Source organism: Piliocolobus tephrosceles, chromosome 8 (assembly GCF_002776525.5).
Source record: "Piliocolobus tephrosceles isolate RC106 chromosome 8, ASM277652v3, whole genome shotgun sequence".
Taxonomy (NCBI): domain Eukaryota; kingdom Metazoa; phylum Chordata; class Mammalia; order Primates; family Cercopithecidae; genus Piliocolobus; species Piliocolobus tephrosceles.
This window is the reverse complement of record NC_045441.1, coordinates 24,807,067-24,832,274: the sequence shown is the minus strand read 5'-3', so window position 1 is coordinate 24,832,274 and position 25,208 is coordinate 24,807,067. Positions and strand designations below refer to the sequence as shown.

Sequence of the window (25,208 nt, the reverse complement as noted above, 5' to 3'; positions counted from 1 at the left end):
CTCAAGAGATCCTCTCACCTCAGCCTTCCCAGTAGCTGGGATTACAGGCACACACTACCCCACTCAGCTAATTTTTAATTTTTTTGTAGCAATAGGGTCTTGCTATGTCGCTCAGGCTGGGGAAGGTCATTTTGAAATTAAAATGACACATACCTTGCTGTTTATAAGCTTGGCATTTGTATACCAGATTCTTTCACTGTAAGGAGCCTTGTGTGGGAGCCTGCCATGTTCCTGTCTGAGTATTTCGGATTATAAGCCTCAGTGTAGGGCCCAGCTTGGACCTCCCCCTCTTCAGCCAGGTGTGTGCAATGCAGGAGGGAGGATGCTGACTTTTAGTCTCAATTGTCACTATGCCATTACATTCCTTCCTCTGACACTCCAACCTCCCATCCACCTGACTTGGTCCTCTCTTCTCATCCCTGACCGGATGCTGAGGTCTCACATACCTGCAGAGCCAAGCAGACAGAGAACAAATTCCTGTGCTCTCAGGTCTCTTAGCAAGCTTCACATCCTCCCTCATCCCACACATCATCCTGGAAATATCTGCTGAATGTGTATGTCCTTGAGACGGTGAGCCCCCTGACCACAGGGTGGGGTCTTCCTCTGCCCGTGCCTCTGACCTCATCAGGTAGTGAGCACGAAGTAGCTGCTCAATGTTGAAATGAATGTATATAAACCTCTCCCAATAGAAATAGTCCCCTAAAGTCCCCACAGCAAGCCCTGGTTCTATTTGTCATTGATGCTGAAGAGCATATGTGGCCTTGCCAGATGCCCCATCTGCAGAGGGCAGACCGTGGCCTCATACTGCATCTGCTATGGATCTAAGACCCCACACCCAGGGCACAGCTGTGGCCAAGGGGAAGGGTGAGGTGAACACCCTGCATCATGTTAAAACAATACAGAGGCAAGTGTGTCAGCCCCAGGATTTCTTATTACACATGCCTCTGCACCTATCTCCTAGAAACCTCAGAGCATTTTAAACAAGCTACCCGCTGAATCTCACACTATCTACAATATAGGCAAGTCTTGCCAATTTTTACCTCTAAAAGCCTTCTCATCTCTGCCCACTTCCACATCTCCCCAGACATTATTGCCGTTAGTCTGAATCCTGCAACAGCTTCTTCACTCAACTCCCAGGACCCACTCCATGCATGCCTCCTCCAGCATCCCCTAGCAGTCAGACTATCTGGTAAGAGGTCATTTCTTCAGCCTCTGCTTCTAACCTTCTGTGGTCTCCTTCTGCTGTTACAAGAGAAGTCTTACAGGCCCCACCTGATCTGGCCTGGCCTTGCTCTGCAGCCCCACCCACCTGCCACTCTAGAACTCTGGCCTTCTTTCTGGAACCAGCACTCTCGGGGTCTCTGCACTTGCCAATTCCTCCAAGGAGCATTATTTTCCCTGGCTTGTTCTATGCCTGGCTTCTTCTCATCCATCAGCTTTCAGCTGAGGCCTTCCTTGACCCCCATCTAAACAGGTTTCTCTTTACTTTACCTCCATCACCCTCAGCATGCACCACTATCTGTGATGATTGATCTGTGTGTTGACCTGTTTTTCTCTCTGCCTACAACAGAAGTTCCATGAGTGCAGGGACTCTGTCTTGTTCTTCACTTTATTATCAGAGCCTGACACAGAACCTGGTACTTAGTGAGAGCACCAAACAGATCTGCTAATTGAATGAATGAATGGATGGATGGGTGAATGAGTGTATAAGGAATGGATAGCCCCTGGGAAAATCAACATCATCAAACTCCCAAAGAACCTTGAAATCAGACCCAAAATGGGCCCAGCTTCCTTGTAAAACAAAAGTCACACCTTTCCCTTTAATGAAAGAAACCCTAAGTTCTGCTTACATTGGAAGTTCCCTGCATTCACATTGTCTTCTTCTCTTACAAATCCACAACACTCTTGTTATTGACCATCTTTCTATTTAGAAACAACTTAGGGTTCCTTGGCTCAGAAAACTGGAACTTGATCTTGGAGTCAGGCCCAAGGTCACAGACTCACACTTGAGGGGCTTGGTGGAGGAGCCCTGACACCCTCTGGATTGGCTCTACCTCTGGCCCCAAGCCCCATCCTGTAGAGGAACAAAAATGGGAAAAAACAGAGGCCAGGACACAATCTCAGTGTTATAGGGAAGCCCTACTTCTCCCCCAAGACCCTGACACCTGGTCAGCCAAAGGCAGGGAGGAAATGTGGGTGAGGTGGGAGTGAGAGGCAGCGGAAGGGGATGGAGTCTGTGAAAAGACATGACTAATCCGGCCTAATCCCTCTGCTTTGAAAGCAGACAAACTTCAAATCCTGACTCCAATATCTGCATTTCTGAAGGCCACACAGATGCTATTTAACCTCTCAGAGCCTCAGTTTCCACAAGTGTCAAAATGGATTTCACAATTTCTACTTTAAGAGGACTGCTGGGCATTCTGTCCCCAAATGTAATGTCTGGCTGCATCCACCCACCCTTCAGCCTCCCAGGGTGAGCCTATTGTCCATATGAGAAAAATACAACCATGCTCATCACTCCCTGTGACTTGCCCCAAAACTCTGGGTTTACTAGACTGTTTTGAGGCTGGGCCACACAAATTCATCTACATTGACTTAAGTTTAAGTAACAGGACCAAGCTGATCCCTGAAATAAGCTTATAAATGCACACAGCAGACATTCAATACACATTTTTCAATGAATGAATCAAATGACAAGATGGGTTATGTTTATACTGATCCTACTCATCAAGTCTAATAAAGCAAAATCTCTTTTGTCACTATCAGTGTGTGGCACTAATCCACCTTGTGCTTTGATACCACAGACATGTGGCAAGAAAACTGATTTAAGCCATTATAGGGCTAAAGACTTTGACACTCAAGTTCTCTTCTTCTGTAGGCCACAGGGAAAATGAGCAACTGGGATGTTAAATGCTCTTATTTATTTTGGAGATTATTTTTCAGCTCCCTGAGGGTTTATACTTTCAATAACCAAAGAGACTCTCAAAACAGAATGACTTCCAGTAAAAAATAAATAAGTAAAAATGAAAAATTAACCAATTTTCAATCCAGATGTGGACTGTCTCCAAATTTTGCAAGCATATTTAGCAGAAACATTCCCCTGTAATCTTGCTCCATAAATACTGAACAAGGAAGAGTATTGCCTCAGACTGATATTTGGCAAAATAATCTAATGAAATCTGTCAGTTCTGTTCTGTGCTACCAGCATGACATCCCTGAAGGCTGCTGGTGACTGTATGATTATCAATTAATGCTGTCCTACCTCATGCCTCACTTGCAAAACAGTTTCTTATAGCTCATACATACTGCAAGAAGGTTAAGAGAAGACTCTAACTCCCATCCCATACAGCTACGCTTCAGCCTAAGAAAACACACCTACTAAAGCAAATTCACAGAACAATCAAGAGCCAGCTATTCCCTTTGCAAAGGAACTGCCTAAGGGTATCTTTAAAATCCCTTTACAATGGGTTTAATTTAAGAAACTGTGACTGGCTCACAATTTAGCAAGTGCCCTTGATGAGGTAGAGGATGGGTGTCTAACCAAGAGGCAGGTTAAAGGTGTTGTGCTTACAAAACACAGCAAGCTTGCAAAGGGCATAGGTCTAAGGTCAGAAGGTCTGGGTCCCCTGAGTCACTAATGAGCTGCATGATAGAGTCATGTCATTTAACTTATTTGATTTCAGTTTCCTCAGCCAGAAATGAAGAATCATTAATAAAAGCCAGTGTTACCTACATCCCAGACTTACTAGGAAAATCAAATAAATGGGAAAACTGTTAGAAAGCACGAAGGCATACCCAAAAGTTAGGAAACTCTTTTATTACAGAGTATACATGGATGTAAATCAAAGCCACCCAGAAAATCACCGGCACCCATTCTTGCTCATACTAAATGTATTTCCTCTTACTAATATGGGAACAATTGGAATGGGAGAGATTTCTGTGAATCAGGACGAACACACAGCTCTTGGAGAATGGGTGCTGCTATCATTGAGGACACATCTACTCTGTGACAGCTTTTGATACCCTAGGACAGTCATACAGGCAATGCACTCACCCTGCTCCGTAGGGGATCAGGCCCTGATCCATTAGTTCATGTTTACCAAACATTAACAATGTGCTAGGAGTGTCTGGAATACTGAATCCATTGTGACCAGGCAAAGAGAACCACCAACCCCCAACACATTTGGCCAAGAGTGAGAATGTGATGGTGCAGGTCACCTTCCCAGTCACTTACAGGTGGGTTTGGGTAAGCTTTTCCTGCACTCTTGCCTGATGACAATAGTTCAATGTCTTCAGCAAATCATCATCTCTCTAGGAAACCCAAAGAAGAAAAAAACAGGACAACCCCAGCACCTTCACAATGGACAAGAGTCGTGAGGGCTCCTGCTCAGTGGGCTGCAGGGTGGAGCCAGCACTGAGGCCAGCCATCTCTGCTCACTCTCCCATTCTCTACCCTTCACATTCGTATGTCCTAGAAGATGAATAAGCTCCTCAAGACTTGGCCAGAAAGAATATCACAAGGTTGAATAGCTAGAAGGATAATCAAAACAATCAAAGGGGAAAATAAAAAGGACAATTGTACCTTGGTATCTGCAGAGACTGATTCCAGGAGTCCCAGTGATACCAAAATCCACGATGCTCAAGTCCCTGACATAAAATGGCATATTATTTATATATAACCTATGCACATCCTCCAGTATATTTTAATTCATCTTTAGATTACTTAGAATGCCTAATACAATGTAAATGCTATATAAATAGTTGCCATACTGGATTGTTTAGGGAATGACAAGAAAAAACTCAACATGTTCAGTATAGACGCAACCTTTCTTTTCCCTGAATATTTTCCATCTACAGTTGGTTGAACCCATGGACGTGGAACCCACAGGTATGGAGGGCCGACTGTACCTGCAAAGTTCTGCATGAATTCACTAACCCTGCCAAGGGAAGGGGCTTCCAAGAGACAGAGGGACAGCTGAGTGCCTAACACCCAGTACAATGGTTCTCAAACTTTAGTGTGCATCAGAACTGCCTGGAGGGTGTGTTAAAACACAGAAACAAAGTTTCTGAGTGAGTAGCTGATGTTGCTCATCCCCTGGGCTGGGGGCGGGGACGACACTTTAGAAACCACTGACATAATAAATGGGCAGGGGCTGCCTAGCTGGTCAGTCCCACTGGACCAACTTTTGATCCAAATCCATCACCTCCCTCCCAAATTGAGCCACTAGAAAACATAATAGGAATTAAGCAGCTGTGTCCTTTCCTGCCTCTCCCCTCCTCATTTCCCATTCACATGCCCATGCTGCTATGGATAAAGAGAACAATTATCAAGCCATTCTTTATAACTGTCTCCCAGGGCCCAAGTTCAGCTCTCACCTGTGCACAAGAAGACTCTGCAAAAGGAGTGAGTTAGGCTGCAAAAGAGAGGACACAGCACTGCAGGCAGAGCATTCAAGGGCTCCCCAGTCCAGTTCCCTGACCCAGTGACGAGTCCCCCTCTCAGTGACGAGAGCATGCCACTGGGTCAGTGCCAAGGAAACGTTGTGACCTGCTTTTCTCCTCACTAATTTTCCTGGTGATCTGCCATCATTCACTGTGATTTCCCGCTGAGAGTTCACTTCGTGTCACCAAACTGCCGCCCCCGCCACCAGCCTCACCAACAACTCAGTGCAAAGGAAATCAACGAATAGCCACAAACACTGCACCCCTGGTGGGTGGCGGGGCAAAACGCCTCAAGTCCAGGATCACAGCTCTTATGACCTGGAAGGGACCATCACAAATATTTATTTCCTTCCCACACCTGATTACATTATACAGTATGCTATTTTACTAACAGCAGGAGTTACTGCCAAAATAATATTGTTTTTGTTTTATGACGAGGCTAACAGAAATTCCTACAGAGAGCAGTATTGTGAATAATGTAAATGCTCTGTGGTAATGGCCTATCCTACTAGACTCTTTTCTTTGCTTTAGATGTGGAAAATCTGGCCAATTTTCACACACATGTCAGCTTGCTTTTTTCTGGCTGTGGGACAGAAAAGGTTACACACATTTTGGGCCACAGTTGTAGGGCTGAAAACCAACTCCAGGTTAAATAAGGAAAAAGAATGGAGAGTGATTCATTCATAGCATTTTGGTAAATATAGACACTTGTATGTGTTTGCAAATATTCGGCCTTTAAGATGATCTTGTGTGCACAAATAGGCATATTTGATGGAACAAATATGATTTTCCCTCCCATTAATAAACAAAATCCAGTGAACTCTTTTTCACATGCAAAACTGCACCAGTTCCCATGCTCTGAGTGCCTGACTTGGTGTAGACCCAGCATCCTCCAAATCAGTAACAAAAACACAACCTCCGCTTACCCCAAAATTATGAATCAGTCAGATATCTCATGCTCAAGACATGGTCCACAAGCCCAGCTGTATTCAGAAAATTCTGGAGCAGAAGGACAGTCCATTCTCAGGTGACAATATTGGTTGAGGCTTCAAGAACATTGATTAAAAACTCTTGCACCCTCCCTACTCACAAAAGAATCCACTCATTTGCATCCATAGATGAGGCCACGCACAAGTCGCCTTCACACCCAACACCCATGGTGGTCCCCGTCCTCACCTGTTTTCCAGGAGTGTCATGCACACCACCTCTCGCACCCCGGGGTTGTTGGCCTTCTCCACGGAACAGCCCTGCAAGTTCCAGGTGGCCAGCCTCAGCACAGGCCTCCCATCCCTTGTGCCTCCAAAGGCCTCCACGGAGGGCCGAGTGGAGATAATCTGGGTGGGCCCCCCTGGCGGCAGGTCCAGGTCCTCACTCTGCAGGCTCAGGGAGGTGGGGCTCGGGTGAGGCTTGGCGATGAAGGTCAGTCCCCCGTTCGTGTGGGTGGATGGGGGCCTAGACCTTTCAGCAAACACCTGGTGCCGTATCCTGTCCAGGAAGGCGGCATTGATACCATCCATCCTCACTAGGTCCTCAACACTGCGAAAGGGCCCATGCTCACGGCGGAAGTCCACGATACTGAGGGCCATTTTCTCCGAGAGGCCTCGCACGCTCATGAGCTGGGCCGGGGTGGCTGTGTTGATGTTAACACGTGGGGTGAGAGGCACAGTTGTGGCCAGGTGGTGAGGCTGCTGTTCCGCTAGAAGGTCCCGCCGCAGGGAACTGGGAGAGTGCTGCGTGGAGCTGCCCTTGCTGCTCACACAGATCTCAAACTTGACCTGCTCCAGCTTGGTGGCGCCTACACCACTGACCAATGCCAGGTCCTCCACCTTCTTGAAGCCACCGATATACTCTCGGTACTCCACGATGCTGCGTGCCACAGCACGCGTCACCCCAGGCAGGGTCATCAGCTCCTCCTCCGTGGCAGTGTTGATGTTGAGCCGTTCCTGATTCACCAGGATGTTGCTGAAGTTACATGCTGCGCTGAACTTGCGGTTATGGGACAAGTCCGAGGGGTCCCTGGGGATGGAGCGGTGGCAGCCCAGGGTGCTCCCCATGGTCCGCCAGGATCAGGATCCCAGGAAGGCCTCACCACTGCAGAAGAGCTCTCTGGCTAGGGAGGAAGCCCAGTAGGCCGTACAAGCACAGAAAAACAGAAGGTGCAGGATTCAGGGACTGAAGAGATTACTATAGACAAACACCGAATCTTCGGTGCCTGGCGTGTCCAAAATTACCTTTCACTTGGCCGCCTAGAAAATGAATTAATAAACATAGAAACCAATTGAATTAGGCAATTTGCATTAGCACCCCCTACCTAGTGCTGGAGTTAGTAACCAGGAGTCAGGGACTGGTGGCTGCCCATGAACCCCTAAAAACGTAGGCACAGTGAGGCTGGGCCCATGTGGATTCTCCTCTGGGGACGTCCAGGTTTTATCACACTGAGCCCAAAAAGGCTATACGCCGCTTCTCTTGGGAAAAGACCTATCCCCATCAGCTTCACACCTCTTCTCCAGGCCTCTCTCAACCCCGACACTTGGGTCACCCACACTCGGGCTCACACAGACGGGGGGGCACCCCACCTCCCCCACGCTCCGCATCTGACACAGCGCTACCTGCAGCCTGGGAAGTCCGTGCTCCCCGGCGCCAGCACTGAGAAGGGGCTTATCGACCCCCCCCACCCGACCTGCCGCGGTCCCCGCTCCCCACCTCTCGGCTGCTCCGCGGGGCGCCGGTTCCTCTTCCACCTGCGGCTCGGAAGCCTGAGCCCAGCCTGGGACAGCGCGGGCCCCCTGCCTCCAGCCTAGGCGCCAGCGCTGGTGTGGGTCACTGGCCAGGCCCTGGAAGCCGCCTACGCCGCCTCGGTCTGCGTGTCCCGGCTCTTTCTATGGGAGAAACTCAGCATCGCTCTCCCAGAGTGAATAGAAGCCGCAGGGCTGCTCGGAGGCGGCGGCAGCGGCGGCAAAATCCGCCGCCGAAGCTGCACCAGGACTTGCGGCGGCGCCGCAGTTGCGTTTATCCCGGCAAAAAGTCCTGCGCCCAACTCGGGCGCGGGATCCGCCAGAGCCAGTCCAGACGCAGCACCAGCCGCACGGCTCCCGCTCGCAGTCGGTGTCAAAGCCAAAGTCCTGACCGCGCCGCTCGCGCCTCCGCAGGAACCACGGCCACGCCTCCTCCGCGCCGCAACTCCTCCCCTGGACTCCAGAGGGCAAGCGGGGGCGGAGCCCGGATGGGGGCGGGGCCTGGCACCAGTGGGTGGAGAGAGGAACCCGAGAGCGCAAGGGCGGGCCTGGAGTGCGAGAGGCGGGGCCATGGAGGAGGGGGCGGAACCAAGGCGCAAGAGGGTGGAGAGCGAACCTGAGAGCGCGAGGGGCGGCCCTGGCGTGCGAGAGGAGGAGCCATGGTTGTGGGGGCGTGGCCTGGCACAAATGGGTGGATTGCTGAACCCGGGAGCGCGTGGGGCGGGCCTGGAGTGCGAGAGGTGGGGTCATAGAGTGTGGGAGCGCGGCCTGGGCGCGAGGGGGTGGGAAACGCGGGGGCGGGACCGTGAGCACGGGGGTAGGCCCCGGGAGCGCAGAGGCGGGACTTAGGGGCTTAAGGGGCGGAGCCTTCGCCGTGCCGGCGAGGGCGGGTCACAGGGAGGCTGTCCTAAGTCAGCTGCACCCGGACCCTGGTTGCCGCCCGAGGCCTAGGTCTGGTTATGCCTGGTAGAGGCTGTTTAGGATTGTCCGAGGCGAGATCTGCCCAGCTGCTTTTCGTCTGTCTTTGAGGTGTGGGAATGAAGGCCGGGGCAATCCCTGAGAGGGCATCCCTGTAGGTCCAGCGTCTCACGGAGTTTTGCAGAACGTTCCAGAGCAGACTGAATGGGATGGTCTTAATTTCTATCCCCACTTTCGGCCTTTTCTTTTTTTCCACCAGTATATTACCTTTGCTCCGCTCAGAGAGATGTCCTCTAATAACGCCAGCGACTCATTGTGCTCCTAGCAGAGGGCACGCACCACCCTCCTGTGTGTTCGCATAGGTCAAATACAGGTTTGCTCCTTTGCACATTTAGCGCTGTGAGTAAACAAGGGTAAGTTTCTGTAATTATTAAGTCTAATCATTACGAAGGAAGGAAATGGGGGCTGCTTCCCAAACCCAGAAGAGTTTTTGGATCACACTGCTAAACGACAATTTGGTTAAAGATTAAAGAACCAGCTGCATTATAGTGGATACTCAGAGCTAGACTTTTCGATTAAGCAAATCATGCAGTGATATCGTTGAATACTTTGACCCTGGCCGTTTAGTGTTCTCTGAAGTTTCATCCCCAACCAATGTGACCAGTGCATCTGGTTTCAATTCCAAAGACTGGGTCAGCAAAAATAGTACCTCTCACAGGCGGAAGGTATTTCGGATGTAAAATGAGCAGCAGCCCAGGTTTGGAAAATGCTACTGCCTTTCTGAGGCACATTCCCATGCTATGTATATTAGTCAGGAAAACCAAGTAAAACTACCTTAGACCAAAAAAAAATAAAAAAATAAAGAGGAGGGTATTTCTTGGTTCCTTGTTGAAAAGTTAAGGTAAGTAATCTTACCTCAGGTCTGTTTGCATCCGACCCAGGTGATGATGGGGTCATCAGGGCATGGCAGGACTGCCTCCATCTCTGGCTCCACGGTCCTCTTTATTGGCTTTATTTTTAGGCAAGCTATTTGCACTTGATCGCAAAAATGCCTTCCTACCTACCATCCTCTCCCACCCAAACACTGGGCTACATTATGCCACGCACTGAAATCCTGGTGCTGTAAGGAAAAAAATTGTTTAAGACAAGCAGGAAAACTTTTTGAAAGAAGCGACAACTCTTCATTGAGCAGAATACAGAAAACTCTTCGTTGAGCAGAATGCCTTGATGGGCAATGTGGCTGTGGAAGAACAGCCGTGGAGCGTGGCTACTTGGGCTAGAAGCAGAGAAAACATATATTTTATCATCCAAACCAGGACACTTTTTAGGTGAAGAGAGGACACTATCAATAATATCCTAGAACAACAGAAATAATCTGGTTTTATTCCCTATAAACCTAGCAAATGCTTCCCTTGGTATAAATGAAACCAAGCGTTGGCTAAAATGCACCAAAGTGCATTTAAAAACACACATACATACACCCCACAAAAACATGCAATGAGATGGCTAACTTTAAAATGACTGAGTGTATCCAATGTTGGTGAGGACACAGAGCAACTGAAATGGTCATACATTGCTGGTGGAGGTGTAAGATGTCACAACTGCTTTGGAAATCAGTTTGGACGTTTCCTAACAAATTAAGCATATACCTACCATATGACTCAACCAATCTACTTATAGGTATTTGTCAAAGAAAAAGGAAAGCATGAAACCCAAAGACTTGAATGTGAATGCTCATAGGAGCTTTGTTTGTTATAGACACACACATACACACACACACACACACACAGCAAAAAAAACAAGAAACTCAAATCCATCAGTGGATGAATGAATAAATTGTAGTATATCCATGCAATGGAATGGTACTGAGCAATAAAGACAAACTATTACACAACATTGAAAAGTCTCAAAATCGTTATACTGAGTGAAAGAAATAAGGCAAAAAAGAACATACTGTATGATTCTATTTATATAAAACACCAGAAAATACAAACTGACGTACATATAGAGAAAGCAGAGAAAGCAGATCAGTGGTTGCCTGGGGATGATGGGGAGGGAGGAATGGATTTTAAAGGGCACAAAGAAACTTTGGGGGCTGATGGCAATGCGGTTTGAGAGGTGATAGTTTCATGGGCATATGAATGTCAAAACTGACAAAATCGTATACTTTAAATATGTACATTTTGGTGTACTTCAGTGACAACTCAACAGCTTTGGAAAAATCTTCAAAAAATGAAAAAAAAGTTCTCTGAACTTAAAAAAACATAGGCTTTGTTTTTGGGGAGAGTGGGGTAGGTGAGCCTGGGTGGAGATGAAAAGGCTGGGGCGGGGGGGATGAAGGAGTCCAAGAAGAAGTTGAGCAGACAGCTAACAGAAGAGAACATTCCCCAGCTTGGCTTGGAGGCTCAGGAAAGTGGGCAACAGAGGCCTTTAAACTTATGTCTAACAGTCTATTTTATCTGCTGTGCTATTTCATGATGCAATCCTCCCACCCCTACCCCATGTACAAATACTAAATCTTTGTAAGATATGTATTGTAATGGCTTTCAATAAGTTATGTTTAGGAGAGATAAAGTAAGGGAGCTGAATCTTTCTGGGTAAATTAAAGACAGAGAAAAAGGGCAGCTAAAATACAAAAGATGAGTGGGAGAAAGATCCAGGATTCAGTGGAAGCAGAAAATCAGAATAGGAGGAGACCCAGGGAAATATCTGACTTTCAAGAATCCTCACTGAGATTGGGAAGCTGGCTAGGGTCCCATTCTACAAGGAATGGGGGTTTTATTTGCATTGTATTATTTAGGGCTCTAGCTGACAACCCAGTTACATGATGATGTCAAAGGGCAGAGGTTACATCATTCCAGCCAAATACCACATCCTGTGGCCACTGCCCCTTATGACATAGTTCTCACCTGGGGCCTGGTCAGAGAGGACCAAGGTCATTGGCCTTTTGATTCTTAGTCAGCAGTTTTAAAGTAAATGGTGATTCAGGGGAAGGGAGAGGTGGCAGATGACAAGAAGGGAAAGCATTTGTCAGTCTTCAATTTCAGCACCCATGATGCTAGGCACTGGAGGTACAGTGAGGAGCACATTTCTGACTCTTCTATTCCCGGAGCTGATGGGGCAGCAGGACTGCAGATGTGAAATCAGTAAGACTAGTGCCTGTTGAAATAGGAGAGAGGAAGAGAATATGGACGTGAATCACAAGTAATTTCTGCTAGGGGACTTCCTGGGAAGTGAGGGTCAAGTTGAGATTTGAAAGCTGAATGGGGAAATGTTGCCCCAACCCACAAGCCCTCAGTCCTGGCAAAGCAAGCCCCGTTTCCCCAATCAATGAGCTTCAGTCCAGCTATTGACTTGGCACCAACTTGTGTGCAGTGGCCAAGCTGGATGCTGTCCTGAATTATATCAGTGTGACAAGGCAACGTCTCCTTTAGTGTGACCTTGACAGTGGATTTGTCCCTCTTTATCAGAGTAGGCTCCCTGTGTTCCCAAACTCAAGAAACTCCAGGCATTGGCAGCCCATTTGCACATTCTACATCAGATCCTGCCTCACCAAAAGTTGTGGCAGAGGATGGCCAGACAGACACCATGGATAGACACCATGGAGAGGGGCAATGAACAAACCTTCATCTTCTACACACAGACATGGAATTCTGCTTTCTCTTCTGCACCTGTGTATAGACACTCAGCCGGGAATCCCACCACCAGGAGCATTTTTGTATATTTCTCTAAAGGATTCCAGAGCTCTGCTGCATAACAGTGTGTGATAGACTGTACATGAGTGCCCAGTGGGTCCAGTCTCCCCTCATTCTCCGCCCTGTGTGACCGCTTTCTACATTCACTCCAGTCTTAGCCATGTGATTTGTGAGAGTAAGGCAAGCAGAGATAAGCACTAGTCCATTCCTCCTGGTATATTCCCTCCTGGAACCCAGCTGTCATGCTATAGGGAAGTATTGACTCACCTGTTGTGACTGAGAGGCCACAGGAAGAAGAACTGAGACATCCCAGCCCTCAAATAGCACCAGGGCCTCACAGAGTGAGAGAATCCTCTAGGACATTGCAACCCAGCCTGGCCCCCAGCTGGATGTGCCCACAGGAGTGAACCCAGCAGAAACCACAAGTTGCTGAGCAACCACCCAGCTGAGCCCAGCCACCCACAGGACATGAGAGAGAATACACTGGGGTTGTTTTAAGATTTTACACAGTGGGGTGGTTGTCTCAGAGCAGTATTTATCATACAGATGTGGCCCTCAGGCTCTTGTTTCCCAGCAGGAAGAGCCATCACCACAGCTCCAGGGAAGGCCCCTTTATAGCCATTGACAGTTGTCCCACTCTCAGGACGCTCTTGCAGGTCTTGGTTTCCATTGAGGATAGTGTTTTTGTTATCATTTTTCAGGTGGGTCACAAGAGTGTTTTCAAGGTTTCAAGACCCTCCCCTTGGACAGTTCTAGACAATTGTCTTGTGACAGCTGTAGTCATAGAACAGGGTTTTGTTTTTGTTTTTAACTATTGCATTTAAATATAATGAATTGGCATATATGTTTTTGTATCTGTTGATTGTGTTTGTTTATTTCTATAGAACCATCTCCTCTTCCCAGTAAACACAGAAGACAAGGCAGAGAGGAGCACAGGAGGGAAGAAGAGCCCCTGGGAAAGAAGTCCAGTCTTTGCAGTTTCCCCCACTGTGGCGGAGGGGCCACCCTCTTCCCTTGTTCCCCAGGAGTCTCCTTGTCGACTTTTCAGGTCAGCACTTACCTTGGGGACAATACTTTTGAAGGCCAGGGAGGTATGGGATTTCCTCCTGATTTGATCCCACTGAGCGGAGTCTGGCAGCTTGCACACCTGCGTCCTCCACTGCATGAGGTCCTCTCAGCCAGGCAGACCATGCACAGCAGTGCATGTTTTCTGTTCCCATCCACCTGCAGCTGTTTGCCTCCAGCATGGCCAATCTCCTGCCCCATCTGCTTGGGCTCCCTGGAGCTCAGGACCTCCCTGTTGCATGGAAAGTGCCGGGAGCCAGCTTGACCTTCCCACACGCTTTCCTGTAGGTACAGTGTTCAGCCTTGCCCTACTACCCACCTCCTGAAGTTCTGCTGTCTGCACTCTGCTTTCAGACAATTGTCTTGTGACAGCTGTAGTCATAGAACAGGGTTTTGTTTTTGTTTTTAACTATTGCATTTAAATATAACCAATTGGCATATATATTTTTGTATCTGTTGATTGTGTTTGTTTATTTCTATAGAACCATCTCCTCTTCCCAGTAAACACAGAAGACAAGACAGAGAGGAGCACAGGAGGGAAGAAGAGCCCCTGGGGAAGAAGTCTTTCAGCTTCTTCCATGCAGCATGTCTTTCATGCTGGTTCTTTCTGGCTGACCTGAAACACAGGTAACTGCAGAGGAAGGTGAAGAACCTCCCCATGGTCCCCTGCTAGCCCTGACTGTTTCCATAGGGAAAGGCTGGGTCATTCCCCAGGGCAAATTCTACTGATCCTGTACCTGTCCAGGCTGCCCAGTGTGCAGTTAGTTTCCTTTGTAAGAGACACCCTGGAGGAAGTTGGTTCCATTTGGGGCTCCACCACTGCTGCTGGGGTATGGGTGGAGGGGAAGGCCACAGGGCCTCGCTGGGGGTGCTGTGCAGTGGGGGTACAGGCTAGGGAGGGGACTGGCAGGGAGGCTAGCTGTGTTGGTGGCTTCCACCCTGCCTCCTGATCCTCCTCAGGCCTCTGATTTCTTTGTTGCTCCTTTGACTATTCACAACACAGAAATTTAAAATGGGAATGGTAGGCTCACTATACTTCTGCTGTGTTGTACCCCCACTGCAATCGCTCTCCATTGTATTTACCCACGGTAACACTTTTATATGTCTATGGAGTGTGAAAACTTTCTCTCAAGAAATTCTTCATCCTCCTGTACTCCAGCCTGGGTGAAATCCTGTATTTAAAAAATGAAAGAAGGAAATTCCACATCCTCAACACAAGCAAGAGAGGCCCCTAGAATCTAAAGATGAATGTAGAGCATGAGGAGGAAATGAATGTAGAGCATGAGGAGGAAAACAAGTGTCCAGCCACTCTCTGGCTATAAGGACCCTGAATTGATGGTGTCCATAGGTCATACCTGAAAAGGGATTCAGGATCCTTGCAGCACCAGAAGTAAAATGAAGTACTGGCCACCTATCTGCTCCAAGGCTACAAGAGATCCAAGCTGGAGACTATAGCACAGTCCCAAAACCTCCCTCCCCACCTTCAGCTGATCCCACCACTAGCTGCACTTCTTCCCCATCCACAAAGCATGTCACGGCATCTCAGGCAACAGATTGCTGGATCGTATGGTAAAAACATGTTTTGTAAGAGTTTTGTGAGAAACTGCCAACTGTCTTCCAAAGTGGCTACACCATTTTGCATTTCCACCAGCAATTAATGAGAATTCCTGTTACTCCGTATTTGGTGTTGTCAGTGTTTGCAATTTTGGCCATTCTAATAAGTGTAAAGTGCTATGTTATTGTTGTTTTAATTTGCAATTCCCAGATGACATGTGATGTGGGACATCTTTTCATACGCTTAGTTGCCTTTTGTATATCTTTTTTCTTTGAGGTGTCTGTTAAGGTAGTTTGCCCATTTTCAATCCATTGTGCATTTTCTTTTTGTTAAGTTTTAAGAGTTGTTGGTATATTTGGAATAACAGTCCTTCATGAGGTATCTCTTTTGTACATCGTTTCTCCCTATGTCTTATCTCTCATTCTCTCGTCAGTGTCATTTGCTAACCAGCAGTTTTTAGTTTGAATAAAGTCCAGCTTGTCAATGCTTTCTTTCACGGATTGTGCCTTTTGAGTCATATCTGGAAAGTCTTTGCCAAACCCAAAGTAGATTTTCTCCTGTGCTATCTTTTAAGAGTTTTATAGTTTTATGTTCTATATTTTGGCCTATGAGCTATGATCTATTTTGAGTTTTTTATGAAAGGTGTCAGTTTTGTGTGGAGATTCCTTTCCTTTTTTTTTTTTTTTTTTTTTTTTTTTTTTCAGTTGTTCCAGCATGATTTGCTAAAAGACAGTCTTTTCTCCATTGTATTGTCCTTGATCTTTTGTCAAGATCAGTTGACTATATTTATGTGGGTCTATTTCTGGGCTCTCTATTCAGTTCTACTGACCTATTTGTCTATTCTTATGACAATACCACACTCCCTTGATTACTGTAGCTTTATAGTAGGTCATGAAGTCAGACAGTATAGTCCTCCAACTTTTCTTTTTCTTCAATATTAAGTTGGCTACTCTGTCTTTTGCCTTTCCATATAAACATTAGAAGCAGTTCATTGATATCTGCAAAATAACTTGCTGGAATTTTAATTGGGATTGTGTTGAATCTATAGATAAAGTTTAGAAGAACTGGACAATACTGAGTCTTTCTATTCATGAACATGGAATGTCTCTCTGTTTGTTTAGTTCCTTTTTTCTTTCTTTTATCAGAGTTTTGTTTTTTCCTCATGTAGATCTTGTATGTATATTGTTAGATTTATACCTAAGTATTTCATTTTGTGGAATGCTAATGTAACTGGTATTGTGTTTTAAATTTCACATTTCACTTGTTCATTGCTGGCATGTAGGAAAGGGATTGAGCTTTGTATATTAACCTCATGTCTTATAACTTTGCTTTAATTGCTTAGAAGTTCAAGGACTGTTTTTGGTCAATTGTTTTGGATTTTCTATATAGGAATTGTGTCATCTGGAAACAAAGTTTTTATTTCTTCCCTCCAAATCTGTATACCCTTTATTTCCTTTTATTTATTTATTTATTTATTTATTTATTTATTTATTTATTTATTTATTGTATTTGCTAAGACATCCAGTACAATGTTTAAAAGGAAGGGTGAGAGAGGACATCTTTGCTTTGTTCCTAATCTTAGCAGGAAAGCTTCTAGTTTCTCAAAATTAAATATAATATTATCTGTGGAGTTTCTGTAGATGTTCGATATCAAGTTGAAGAAGTCTTCCTCTATTCCTAGTTTGCTGACCGTTTTTATCATGAATCGATGTTGGATTTTGTCCAGTGCCTTTTTTGTATCTATTGGTATGATCGTGTGGTTTTTCTTTTCTTTTCTTTCCTTTTTTTAAGCTTGTTGATATAATAGACTACATCCATTGATTTTTTTTAATGTTGAATCAGCCTCGCATACCTAGGGTAAAGCCTGTTTGGTCATGTTAAGTAATTCTTTCTGTACATTGTTGGATTCAATTTGTTAATATTTAGTTGAGGATTTTTGCTTCTATATACTTGAGAGATATTCATTTGTAGTTTCCTTTTTTGTAATGTCTTTGACTGTCTTTTTTGTTTTGTTTTTTTTTTTTTTTTTTTGAGATCAAGTCTCACTCTGTCACCCAGGCTGGAGTGCAGTGATGCGATCTCGGCTCACTGCAAGCTCCGCCTCCTGGGTTCACGCCATTCTCCTGACTCAACCTCCCGAATACCTGGGACTACAGGCACCTGCCACCACACCCAGCTAATTTTTTGTATTTTTAGTAGAGACAGGGTTTCACCGTGTTAGCCGACTGGTTTTGTTTTAAGGTAATGCTGGTCTCATTCAATAAGTAAAGGAAGTATTAACTCGGCTTCCATATTCTAGAAGAAATTCTAGAGGATTGGTATAAATTTTTCCTTAGATGTTTGGTAGCATTCACCAGTGAATCTGCCTGGACCTGATGCTTTCTGTTTGGGAAAGCTATTAATTATTGATACAATTTCTTAAATAGATACAGGCCTACTAAGATAGTCCATTGTATATATTTTTCAGGGTTTTTTTTTTTTTTTCCAAAATGAAGTTTTAAAACAGAATTAATCAATAAATTTCCATGATAATGAAATAACTAAAAAGAGTTTTGAACAAAATGTCCCCATTTAGGTTCCATTTGCCTATTTGCAGGTGTTTCAACATATTTGCTGAGGGGTTGTACAAGCATTTCTGCTAATAGAAATGGAGAAACCTATTTCTTCTGGTCAGATACACAGATATTGAGGAGAAACAGTTTCTAATTATTCTTACATGCAAACCTAAATATGTTTTGGTTTTATAAAATGGCTTAGCATCAGCTCCTGAAATAGAGCTTGATACCAGTTAGAAACAGGCACCTGCCTTCACAGCTTCCCAGGAGACCCAGGAACCTCCTTTAGAGCTCCTAGTCTACTGACTAATATAGGGTTTCATCTCATGACTGACAAATGAAGACCTTTGTCATTTCCCTAACACCTTAAATGCCTTTCCAATTGGCACTTTATTTCTTATGGTGTGTTTGGCCAGAGATCATTGTGGCAAAGCCCCAACAAAACGAGGTAGTTTCATTTACAGTAACAAAATGGAGAACATTTACCATCAGAGGCACTGTGTTGTCCCTCTACCTCCAAAACTATTATTATTACAGAAAATAGTATTCATTAATCTTTAAAGATGATGTGATTATCACCATCACATTTAGGAAATTAAGCTGCCATTCACTTTATTCATTTCCTCTAAAAAGCAACATTTCCAGTTAGTTTCAGACTTTCACTTTTTCACAGAACAGTTTATTCTTTTTTGTTTACTGGATTTGAGGGTTTATGAAATGGTCTTCTCAGTAAAGTCCATTACCTTGGTTTCTGGATGCCTAATTAGGAGCCTTCTCCAAGCACAAAATAATACAGAAACAGGAGAGGAAATGAGGCAACTATTTCTACCTTATGACAAGTCAGGGGAATGTCCTTGGACCTACACTTCTGGTGGTGGGGTGAGGAGGCTCCTTCAGCTCCGCCATGGGCCAGAAGAATTGAGCACTGTTGTTGGAGCTTGGGAGTGGAGGGAAAGCCTTTCATATACCTAGGAACAGCAGGTAAACGTCAATTGCTGTACCTCCCACTTCACACTCACCTGACAGCAGCTACAGCCTGGACTTTGCTGTTGACACCTGCCCCACTCAATCTCACAATGCCTTTTCTGGTTTCGCCATCTATTTCTTTTCAATGTTGCCACTGGTGTTTTTATTTTATTTTTTTTATTTTTAGCCTTATTTCTTCTAAATATTGGAAGACTGAAGGCCTGGTAAGGCTAGTCTCTGACCCCAGCCCCACTTCCAGGAATGGCTCCCCTAAGAAATAGTCATGAAGACCTTGTAGAGCATCCCCAGAGTGTGATCTAATGGTAGTGAGAAAAAGGATCTTAGGAGGCCCCAGACACAGCATTAAATACAGCTGAACCACTCTGTAATGAATTTCTCCTTATTTGTGTCTCTGTTACTCTAAAAGCATGAAGGGAAGCTCTCAGTTTGAGGCCACTGTGACCACAACACATTCTCATATGTGTTAATCTGTCTACAGAAAATGCTGACCTTAGGCTCAGAATTTTGGCAGGCACCATTATTTAGCTAGAATGTAATTATATTGTTTTCTTTTTGTTGTTGTTTTTTTAAGCTACCTTCTATTAATGGCAAAGGATAGTGTTGTTCCATATACAGTCACACATTCTCATGTACAGATGGTGCTCAGAGGGCAATACACCATGAAGGTGAACAAGAAAGACTGCAATGTGAAGACTGTGTCTTACAAGCAATGGTTCTTAACCTTAGCATCTCATGAGAACACCGCAGGGCACTTGTCAAAATTCCAATGCCAAGGCCCTTCCCCAGACCAATTCCATCAAAAACTTGGGATGGGATCTAAGTGTGAGTGCTTATTAAAGGTCTAGACGACTCCAGTGCAGAGCCACACTGGAAAACCAATGCTTTAAACTGATCTCAAGTCTGAGCATGAATGAGATAAAGCTTGTTCTTCACCCCACGGCAGCAGGATTAGTATCTGGAACATAGATATTCTAATGACCAAGGTCACCTGCCGTCTTAAAATCTAAGTGCAAAGAATTACAGAACTGTAGAGTAGAGCTGCAGAAAGTCTGAGAGCTCATTTTAAATGAGTCTGCATCCTCATTTTATTCACCAGAAAACAGAGCATAGAAAGGCCAAGTGATTCCTTGCTGAGAATCACTCCCTAGGACCCCAAGGAAGGGCTACTTCCCCTACATCATGCTCCCTCTTTGGTGGATGTAATTGCCTCAATTGTGAATTCCTTCTGAAGGAAGCTAGTCTTTTTGAGGAATATGCTAAAGACCTAAAAAGTTAGAGGATTTGCTCTTTCATCCACAAAGTAGGTATGAAAGAAGTTGTAGGGAGCCCAGGAGGCACTATGGACATTCCTCAAAGTCTGTTCCATGGTTCGAAGGCACTGGATTAAACACATTGAAATGAGTTTCATCACTGCAGGACTTCTCATGACCTTTAATTTACTAATGTGCAGGGGATCTTCAAGAAGAGGACAGACAGAGCTTATTTGCCCATTTCTGTGAAACATTTCACAGGACTAGCTTTTCTTGGGGAAATATTGGGGGACACAATTTCTAAAAGGTCTGGCCCACTGTGTCTCCTACTCTGCTTTACTTTTCTTAACAGCATTGATCACTTATATACTTTGTTATTGCCTGTGTTATTCTCACTAAAATAGAAGTTCCTTGAGGAGAGAAACTTTGGCTTCATTGCTATATCCCTAGCACCTCCAAAAGTGACTAGCCTGTAATAAATATTTGCAGAAGGGCTAATGGGTAGTCTCTTAAAACACAAGTAATCGTGACTAGATACCTAGTGAGACTCCTGCTTCTGATTGCAAGTCTGTCACCACAACTTTAGGCTGAATTTTAGAGTCTGCTTCTTGGGGGAACCTAGTCATACCTTGGGCTAATATCCAGGCTCTGGCACTAATTAACTCCACAACCTTGGGTAAGTCACTTGACTTTCCTGGGCTCCATTTCCTCATCTAGCAAAAAGAGTGGACTGGATTAGACAACCTCCAAAGTTTCCTTCTCAGGTATTGTATAACAAGTAGTTAAATTAAAATATCTGATATAATTTGGAATTTTTTGATTTCTCCTTGGAGTTCTATCAGATTTTGTTTCATGTAGTTTAAAGCTCTGTTATCAGGCCCATAAATATTTAAGATTGTTATATCCTCTTGATGAATAGACCATTTTATCATTATTCAGTGGACTTCTTTGTCCTTGGTAATATTCTCTGCTCTGAAATCTATATTTTCTTATACTAATATACTCACCCCAACTGTTTAAAAAATGGTATTAGCGTGGTATATTCTTTTCTATCATTTTACTTTTAACCTATTTGTGTCTTTTTAGTTCAAGTGGGTTTCTCGTAGGCAGCACATACTTGGTTCTTGCTTTTTAAAGGAAATCCCACTGTTCGGTCTCTGCCTATGAATTGAAATCATTTAAATTTAATGTGATTATTGATATTATTAGGTTTAAATTCATTCATTTTGACTGTTATGAATAATACTGCTATGGACATTCACGTGTGAGTTTTTGTGTAGATATATGTTTCATCCTTCCCGGATGACTAGTGATGTTGAGAATCTTTTCATGTCCTTTTTGACCATTGGTGTATCTTCTTGGATGAACTGATTATTTTTATGATTCCATTTTATCTTGTAGTTTTCTATTTGTTCCATTTTCTTCTTTTACTGTCCACTTTTGGACAGAAAACAACCTTTTTGAGATATAATTTATATGCTGTATACTTTTCCCATTTAAAGTGTATAATTTGGTGATTGTTGGTATACACACAAATTGTGGAATCATAATCAATCATAAAACATTTTAATCACCCTTAAAAGAAACTCCATACACTTTAGCTATTACCCCAAAATGCTCCCTTTCCTACTCCTGCCCTAGCCCTAAAAGGCCCTAAAACTTTAATCTATTTTTTGCCTCTATAAATTTGCCTATTCAGGAAATTTCACATAAATCGAGTTATATGAGTTTCTTTTGCTTGGCATAATTTTTTTTATGTTTATCCATGTTATAGTATATATTAATGCTTTTTTCCTTTTTGTAAATTAATTCCACAATATGGATATACAGTATTTGTTTGTCCATTCATCAGTTGATGGACATTTGGGTCTTTCCCACATTTTGGTTGTTATGAATAAAGCTGCTATGAACATTCATGTATACTTTTTTGTGAAGATATATGTTTCATCCTTCGTGGGCACATACCTAAGTGCGGAATTGCTGGGTCATGTGTCAACTCTTATGTTTAACTGTTTGAGGAACTGCCAGATTCTTCCAAAGTGGTTGCCCCATTTTACATTCCCACCAGCAGTGAATGAACCTTCCTATTTCTCCACATTGTAACCAACATTTGTTAGTTTTTGTCTTTTTGCCTATAGCCATCCTGATGGGTGTGAAGTGGTATCTCATTGGGGGATTGGAGTTGCATTTTCCTGATGACTAGTGATGTTGAGTATCTTTTCATGCACTTACTGGCCATTGGTGTATCTTCTTTGATGAACTGATTGTTTTTATGATTCCATTTTATCTCCTTTGTGGCTTATTAGCTGTAACTTTTTGTATTATTATATTAGAGGTTATTTTAGGTTTATATCATGCATCTTTGACTTCTTTTTGTCTATCTTCAAGTGATACTACCACTTCATGTGTATTCAAGTACCTTACAAGAGTATATTCCAGTTCTCTATTCTCAGTTTTGTGCTATTGCTGTCATACCTCTGGTTAAATTAGATGCTTTCCTCTGTGTTGTGTACTAGTGCTCTATTATCATGAGGGAACTGTCACGCAGCTAGAGAAGGAAAAGTAAGTGGGATAATCTTGTTGGATTTTTCATTGCTCCTGAGGGCAAGACTGTTCAAGCTGTCAGGATCACCAGAGAGAACATCAAGCAGGTTCCAGGCTCAAAAGGAAGGAAGAGAGGGGAGGCCTTAGAATGCTAGAGATCCCTTAGAAATCCCTGAGGAATCTTTACTAGGTTCCTAATCTCCTGAGAATCCCCCTTTCTATGTCCCTTGGCATCCACACCATTGGATTCATGATTAATAATTTCATTACTTCCAGTGATTACATGTGAATCAGGACAGGGCAACAGAGAGTCATGAGATTGGTGACAAAGAGACCTAGGGTCAAATAGAGCAGTTTTACCACTTACAGATACATACCCTGGGGGCAAGATACTAAACTCTCATGAACCCCAGTTTCTATACCTGCAAAATGGGAATAAAAATTCTTACTTTATCATGTTAGTTAAAGGATTAAATGAGGTGATCTCAGTAAAAGTAGCAAGCAAGTGACATAACAAACACACCATTAATATTTATATCCCTCCTATATACCTCATTGTCTGTTTTACTCAAGTATATTTTTACATTCTTTATGTTTATTAGGCATTCATAAAGTAGCAGGGATTGCATTACATATGAGAGCCTTTGTTCTTCTTCATACTCTGAAGATTCTAGTGAGCTCAAATATCTGTATAGGATTGTCACAAACTCCCTGCTTTTCAATGTGCAGAACTGCCATTTATTGGACTGGCTTGATGGCAGACATGTGCTGAGCTCTTTGCATGCCTCATTTCCAAAGCTCATTATCAACCCCATGAGGACAGGGCAGCGTTTCTCAGTCTCAGCACTATTGATACATTTGGGGCCAGATCATTCTTGGTTGTAGGGGGTTGGCCTGTGCATTATGGGATGTTTAGCAGCATCCCTGGCTTTTACCCTCTAGATTCAGTAGCATCTGTCCAGCTATGGTCATCAAAAATGTGTGAAGACATTGCCATGTATGTCATAGGGGGCAAAATCTCCTTCAGATGAGAACCACTTGGATAGGGTTGGTGTCATTCCCGTTACCTGTGAGAAAGCCAAGGTTCAGAATGGTCAAGAGCTTTTCTCAGCATCACACAGTTACTGAGTGATGGAGGCAGGATTCAAACCAGAATCCAACTAGCTCCTAAGCCATGTGTTATGGTAACTCCAGAATATATCCTCTCTCATCTGCAAATAAAGCCTCTGATACCTTTGACATCCCTGGCTTTAAATTATGTCTTTTGTGCCAAAGGTGTCTGGACTCTGGAGTGTCCTGTCTGAAAAAAATGAATAGGTTCCAAAAGAAGAGATTAGATAACCACTGTTCACAGACAGGGCTCAGAAGGCCACACACAACATATTGCAGGCAGCTGGGCCCCATATGTGTTTTTCCTTGACATAAGGGGTGTAATGGGCTGAATTATGTTCCTCAAAGGATAGGTTGAATTTCTAATGCTCCGTACCTATGAATGTGACCTTATTTGGAAAGAGGATCTTTGCAGACATAATCAAGTTAAGATGAGGTCGTTAAGGTGAGCCACAATCCAATATGACTACTGTCCTTATAAGAAGAAAATGTGTAAACAGACACAGAAGGAAGGCAACCATGTCAACATGGAGGCAGAGATTGTAGTGACGTTGCCACAAGCCAGGAAACAGCCGGGGCTACCAGAACCAAAAGAGGTAATAAAATATCCTCTCTTAGAGGCTTTGGTGGGACTACAGCCCTGCCAACACCTTGATTTCAAACTTTGAGTGTCCAAAACTAAGGGAGTCCATTTCTGTTATATAGTCTGTGGCACTTCATTATTGCAGCTTTAGGGCAACAGGACAGGAGAGCACACCTCAGGTCCCCTGGCAGCCCTGGCCATGTCTGTATTTCTGCATTTGACAGTGTTCCCTTTGATCCCTGTTCTCCATTCAGTTATAATATCTGGCCATTAATAAAAGTCATGAAAGATATTTCACTTTGCCATGACCAACCCACACTTTAGATTGCACCTTCCATTAATTACATTAGTGCAATGATGATCTGGCAGTGAAACAACATAGGCGCCTTCCTGGGTAGCACCTGTCCCCTCAGATGTCCTCACTCATGCATGTGTCAGTGGTGGGGCAACTGTACCTTATCTTTCTTGGTAACAGGAGGTACCATATCATTACCTGAGATAAGCAAAAGCAATTTCATAGAACCTGACTCAGTGGACTTGGCTACCTGCTGGTCATGGATAAACAGAAGGAAACAAACCCTAGACAACCACGAGTGTGATACAGACAGAAAGCAACCAAAGGTAGCCAAGGTCATCTCAAATCTAAACTCCAGAGCAGTTTATTCTGGGCAAATGAACAAGAAGCATCAGACTTATAGGTGGTTTGAGATTCTTTAAAGCTAAAGCAACCCTTAGAAGTTGTGGCATCTCAAACAGGTTCTTCATCTTT

At 44.2% G+C, this 25,208-nt stretch overlaps 1 protein-coding gene across 1 annotated transcript in view; it reads right to left on the bottom strand.

Annotated features, from left to right (window-relative positions):
* The window catches only part of EEPD1 (endonuclease/exonuclease/phosphatase family domain containing 1), a 144,749-nt gene extending 136,091 nt beyond the window's left edge, over positions 1-8,658 (bottom strand). The window contains exons 1-2 of the mRNA XM_023183022.2: positions 8,146-8,658; positions 6,619-7,688 (exon numbers count right to left, since the gene is read on the bottom strand). Coding sequence (XP_023038790.1) covers positions 6,619-7,496 — 878 coding nt within the window. The 5' untranslated portion in view covers positions 7,497-7,688; positions 8,146-8,658. The remainder of the gene's footprint in view (positions 1-6,618; positions 7,689-8,145) is intronic.
* Between the last annotated feature and the right edge of the window lie 16,550 nt (positions 8,659-25,208).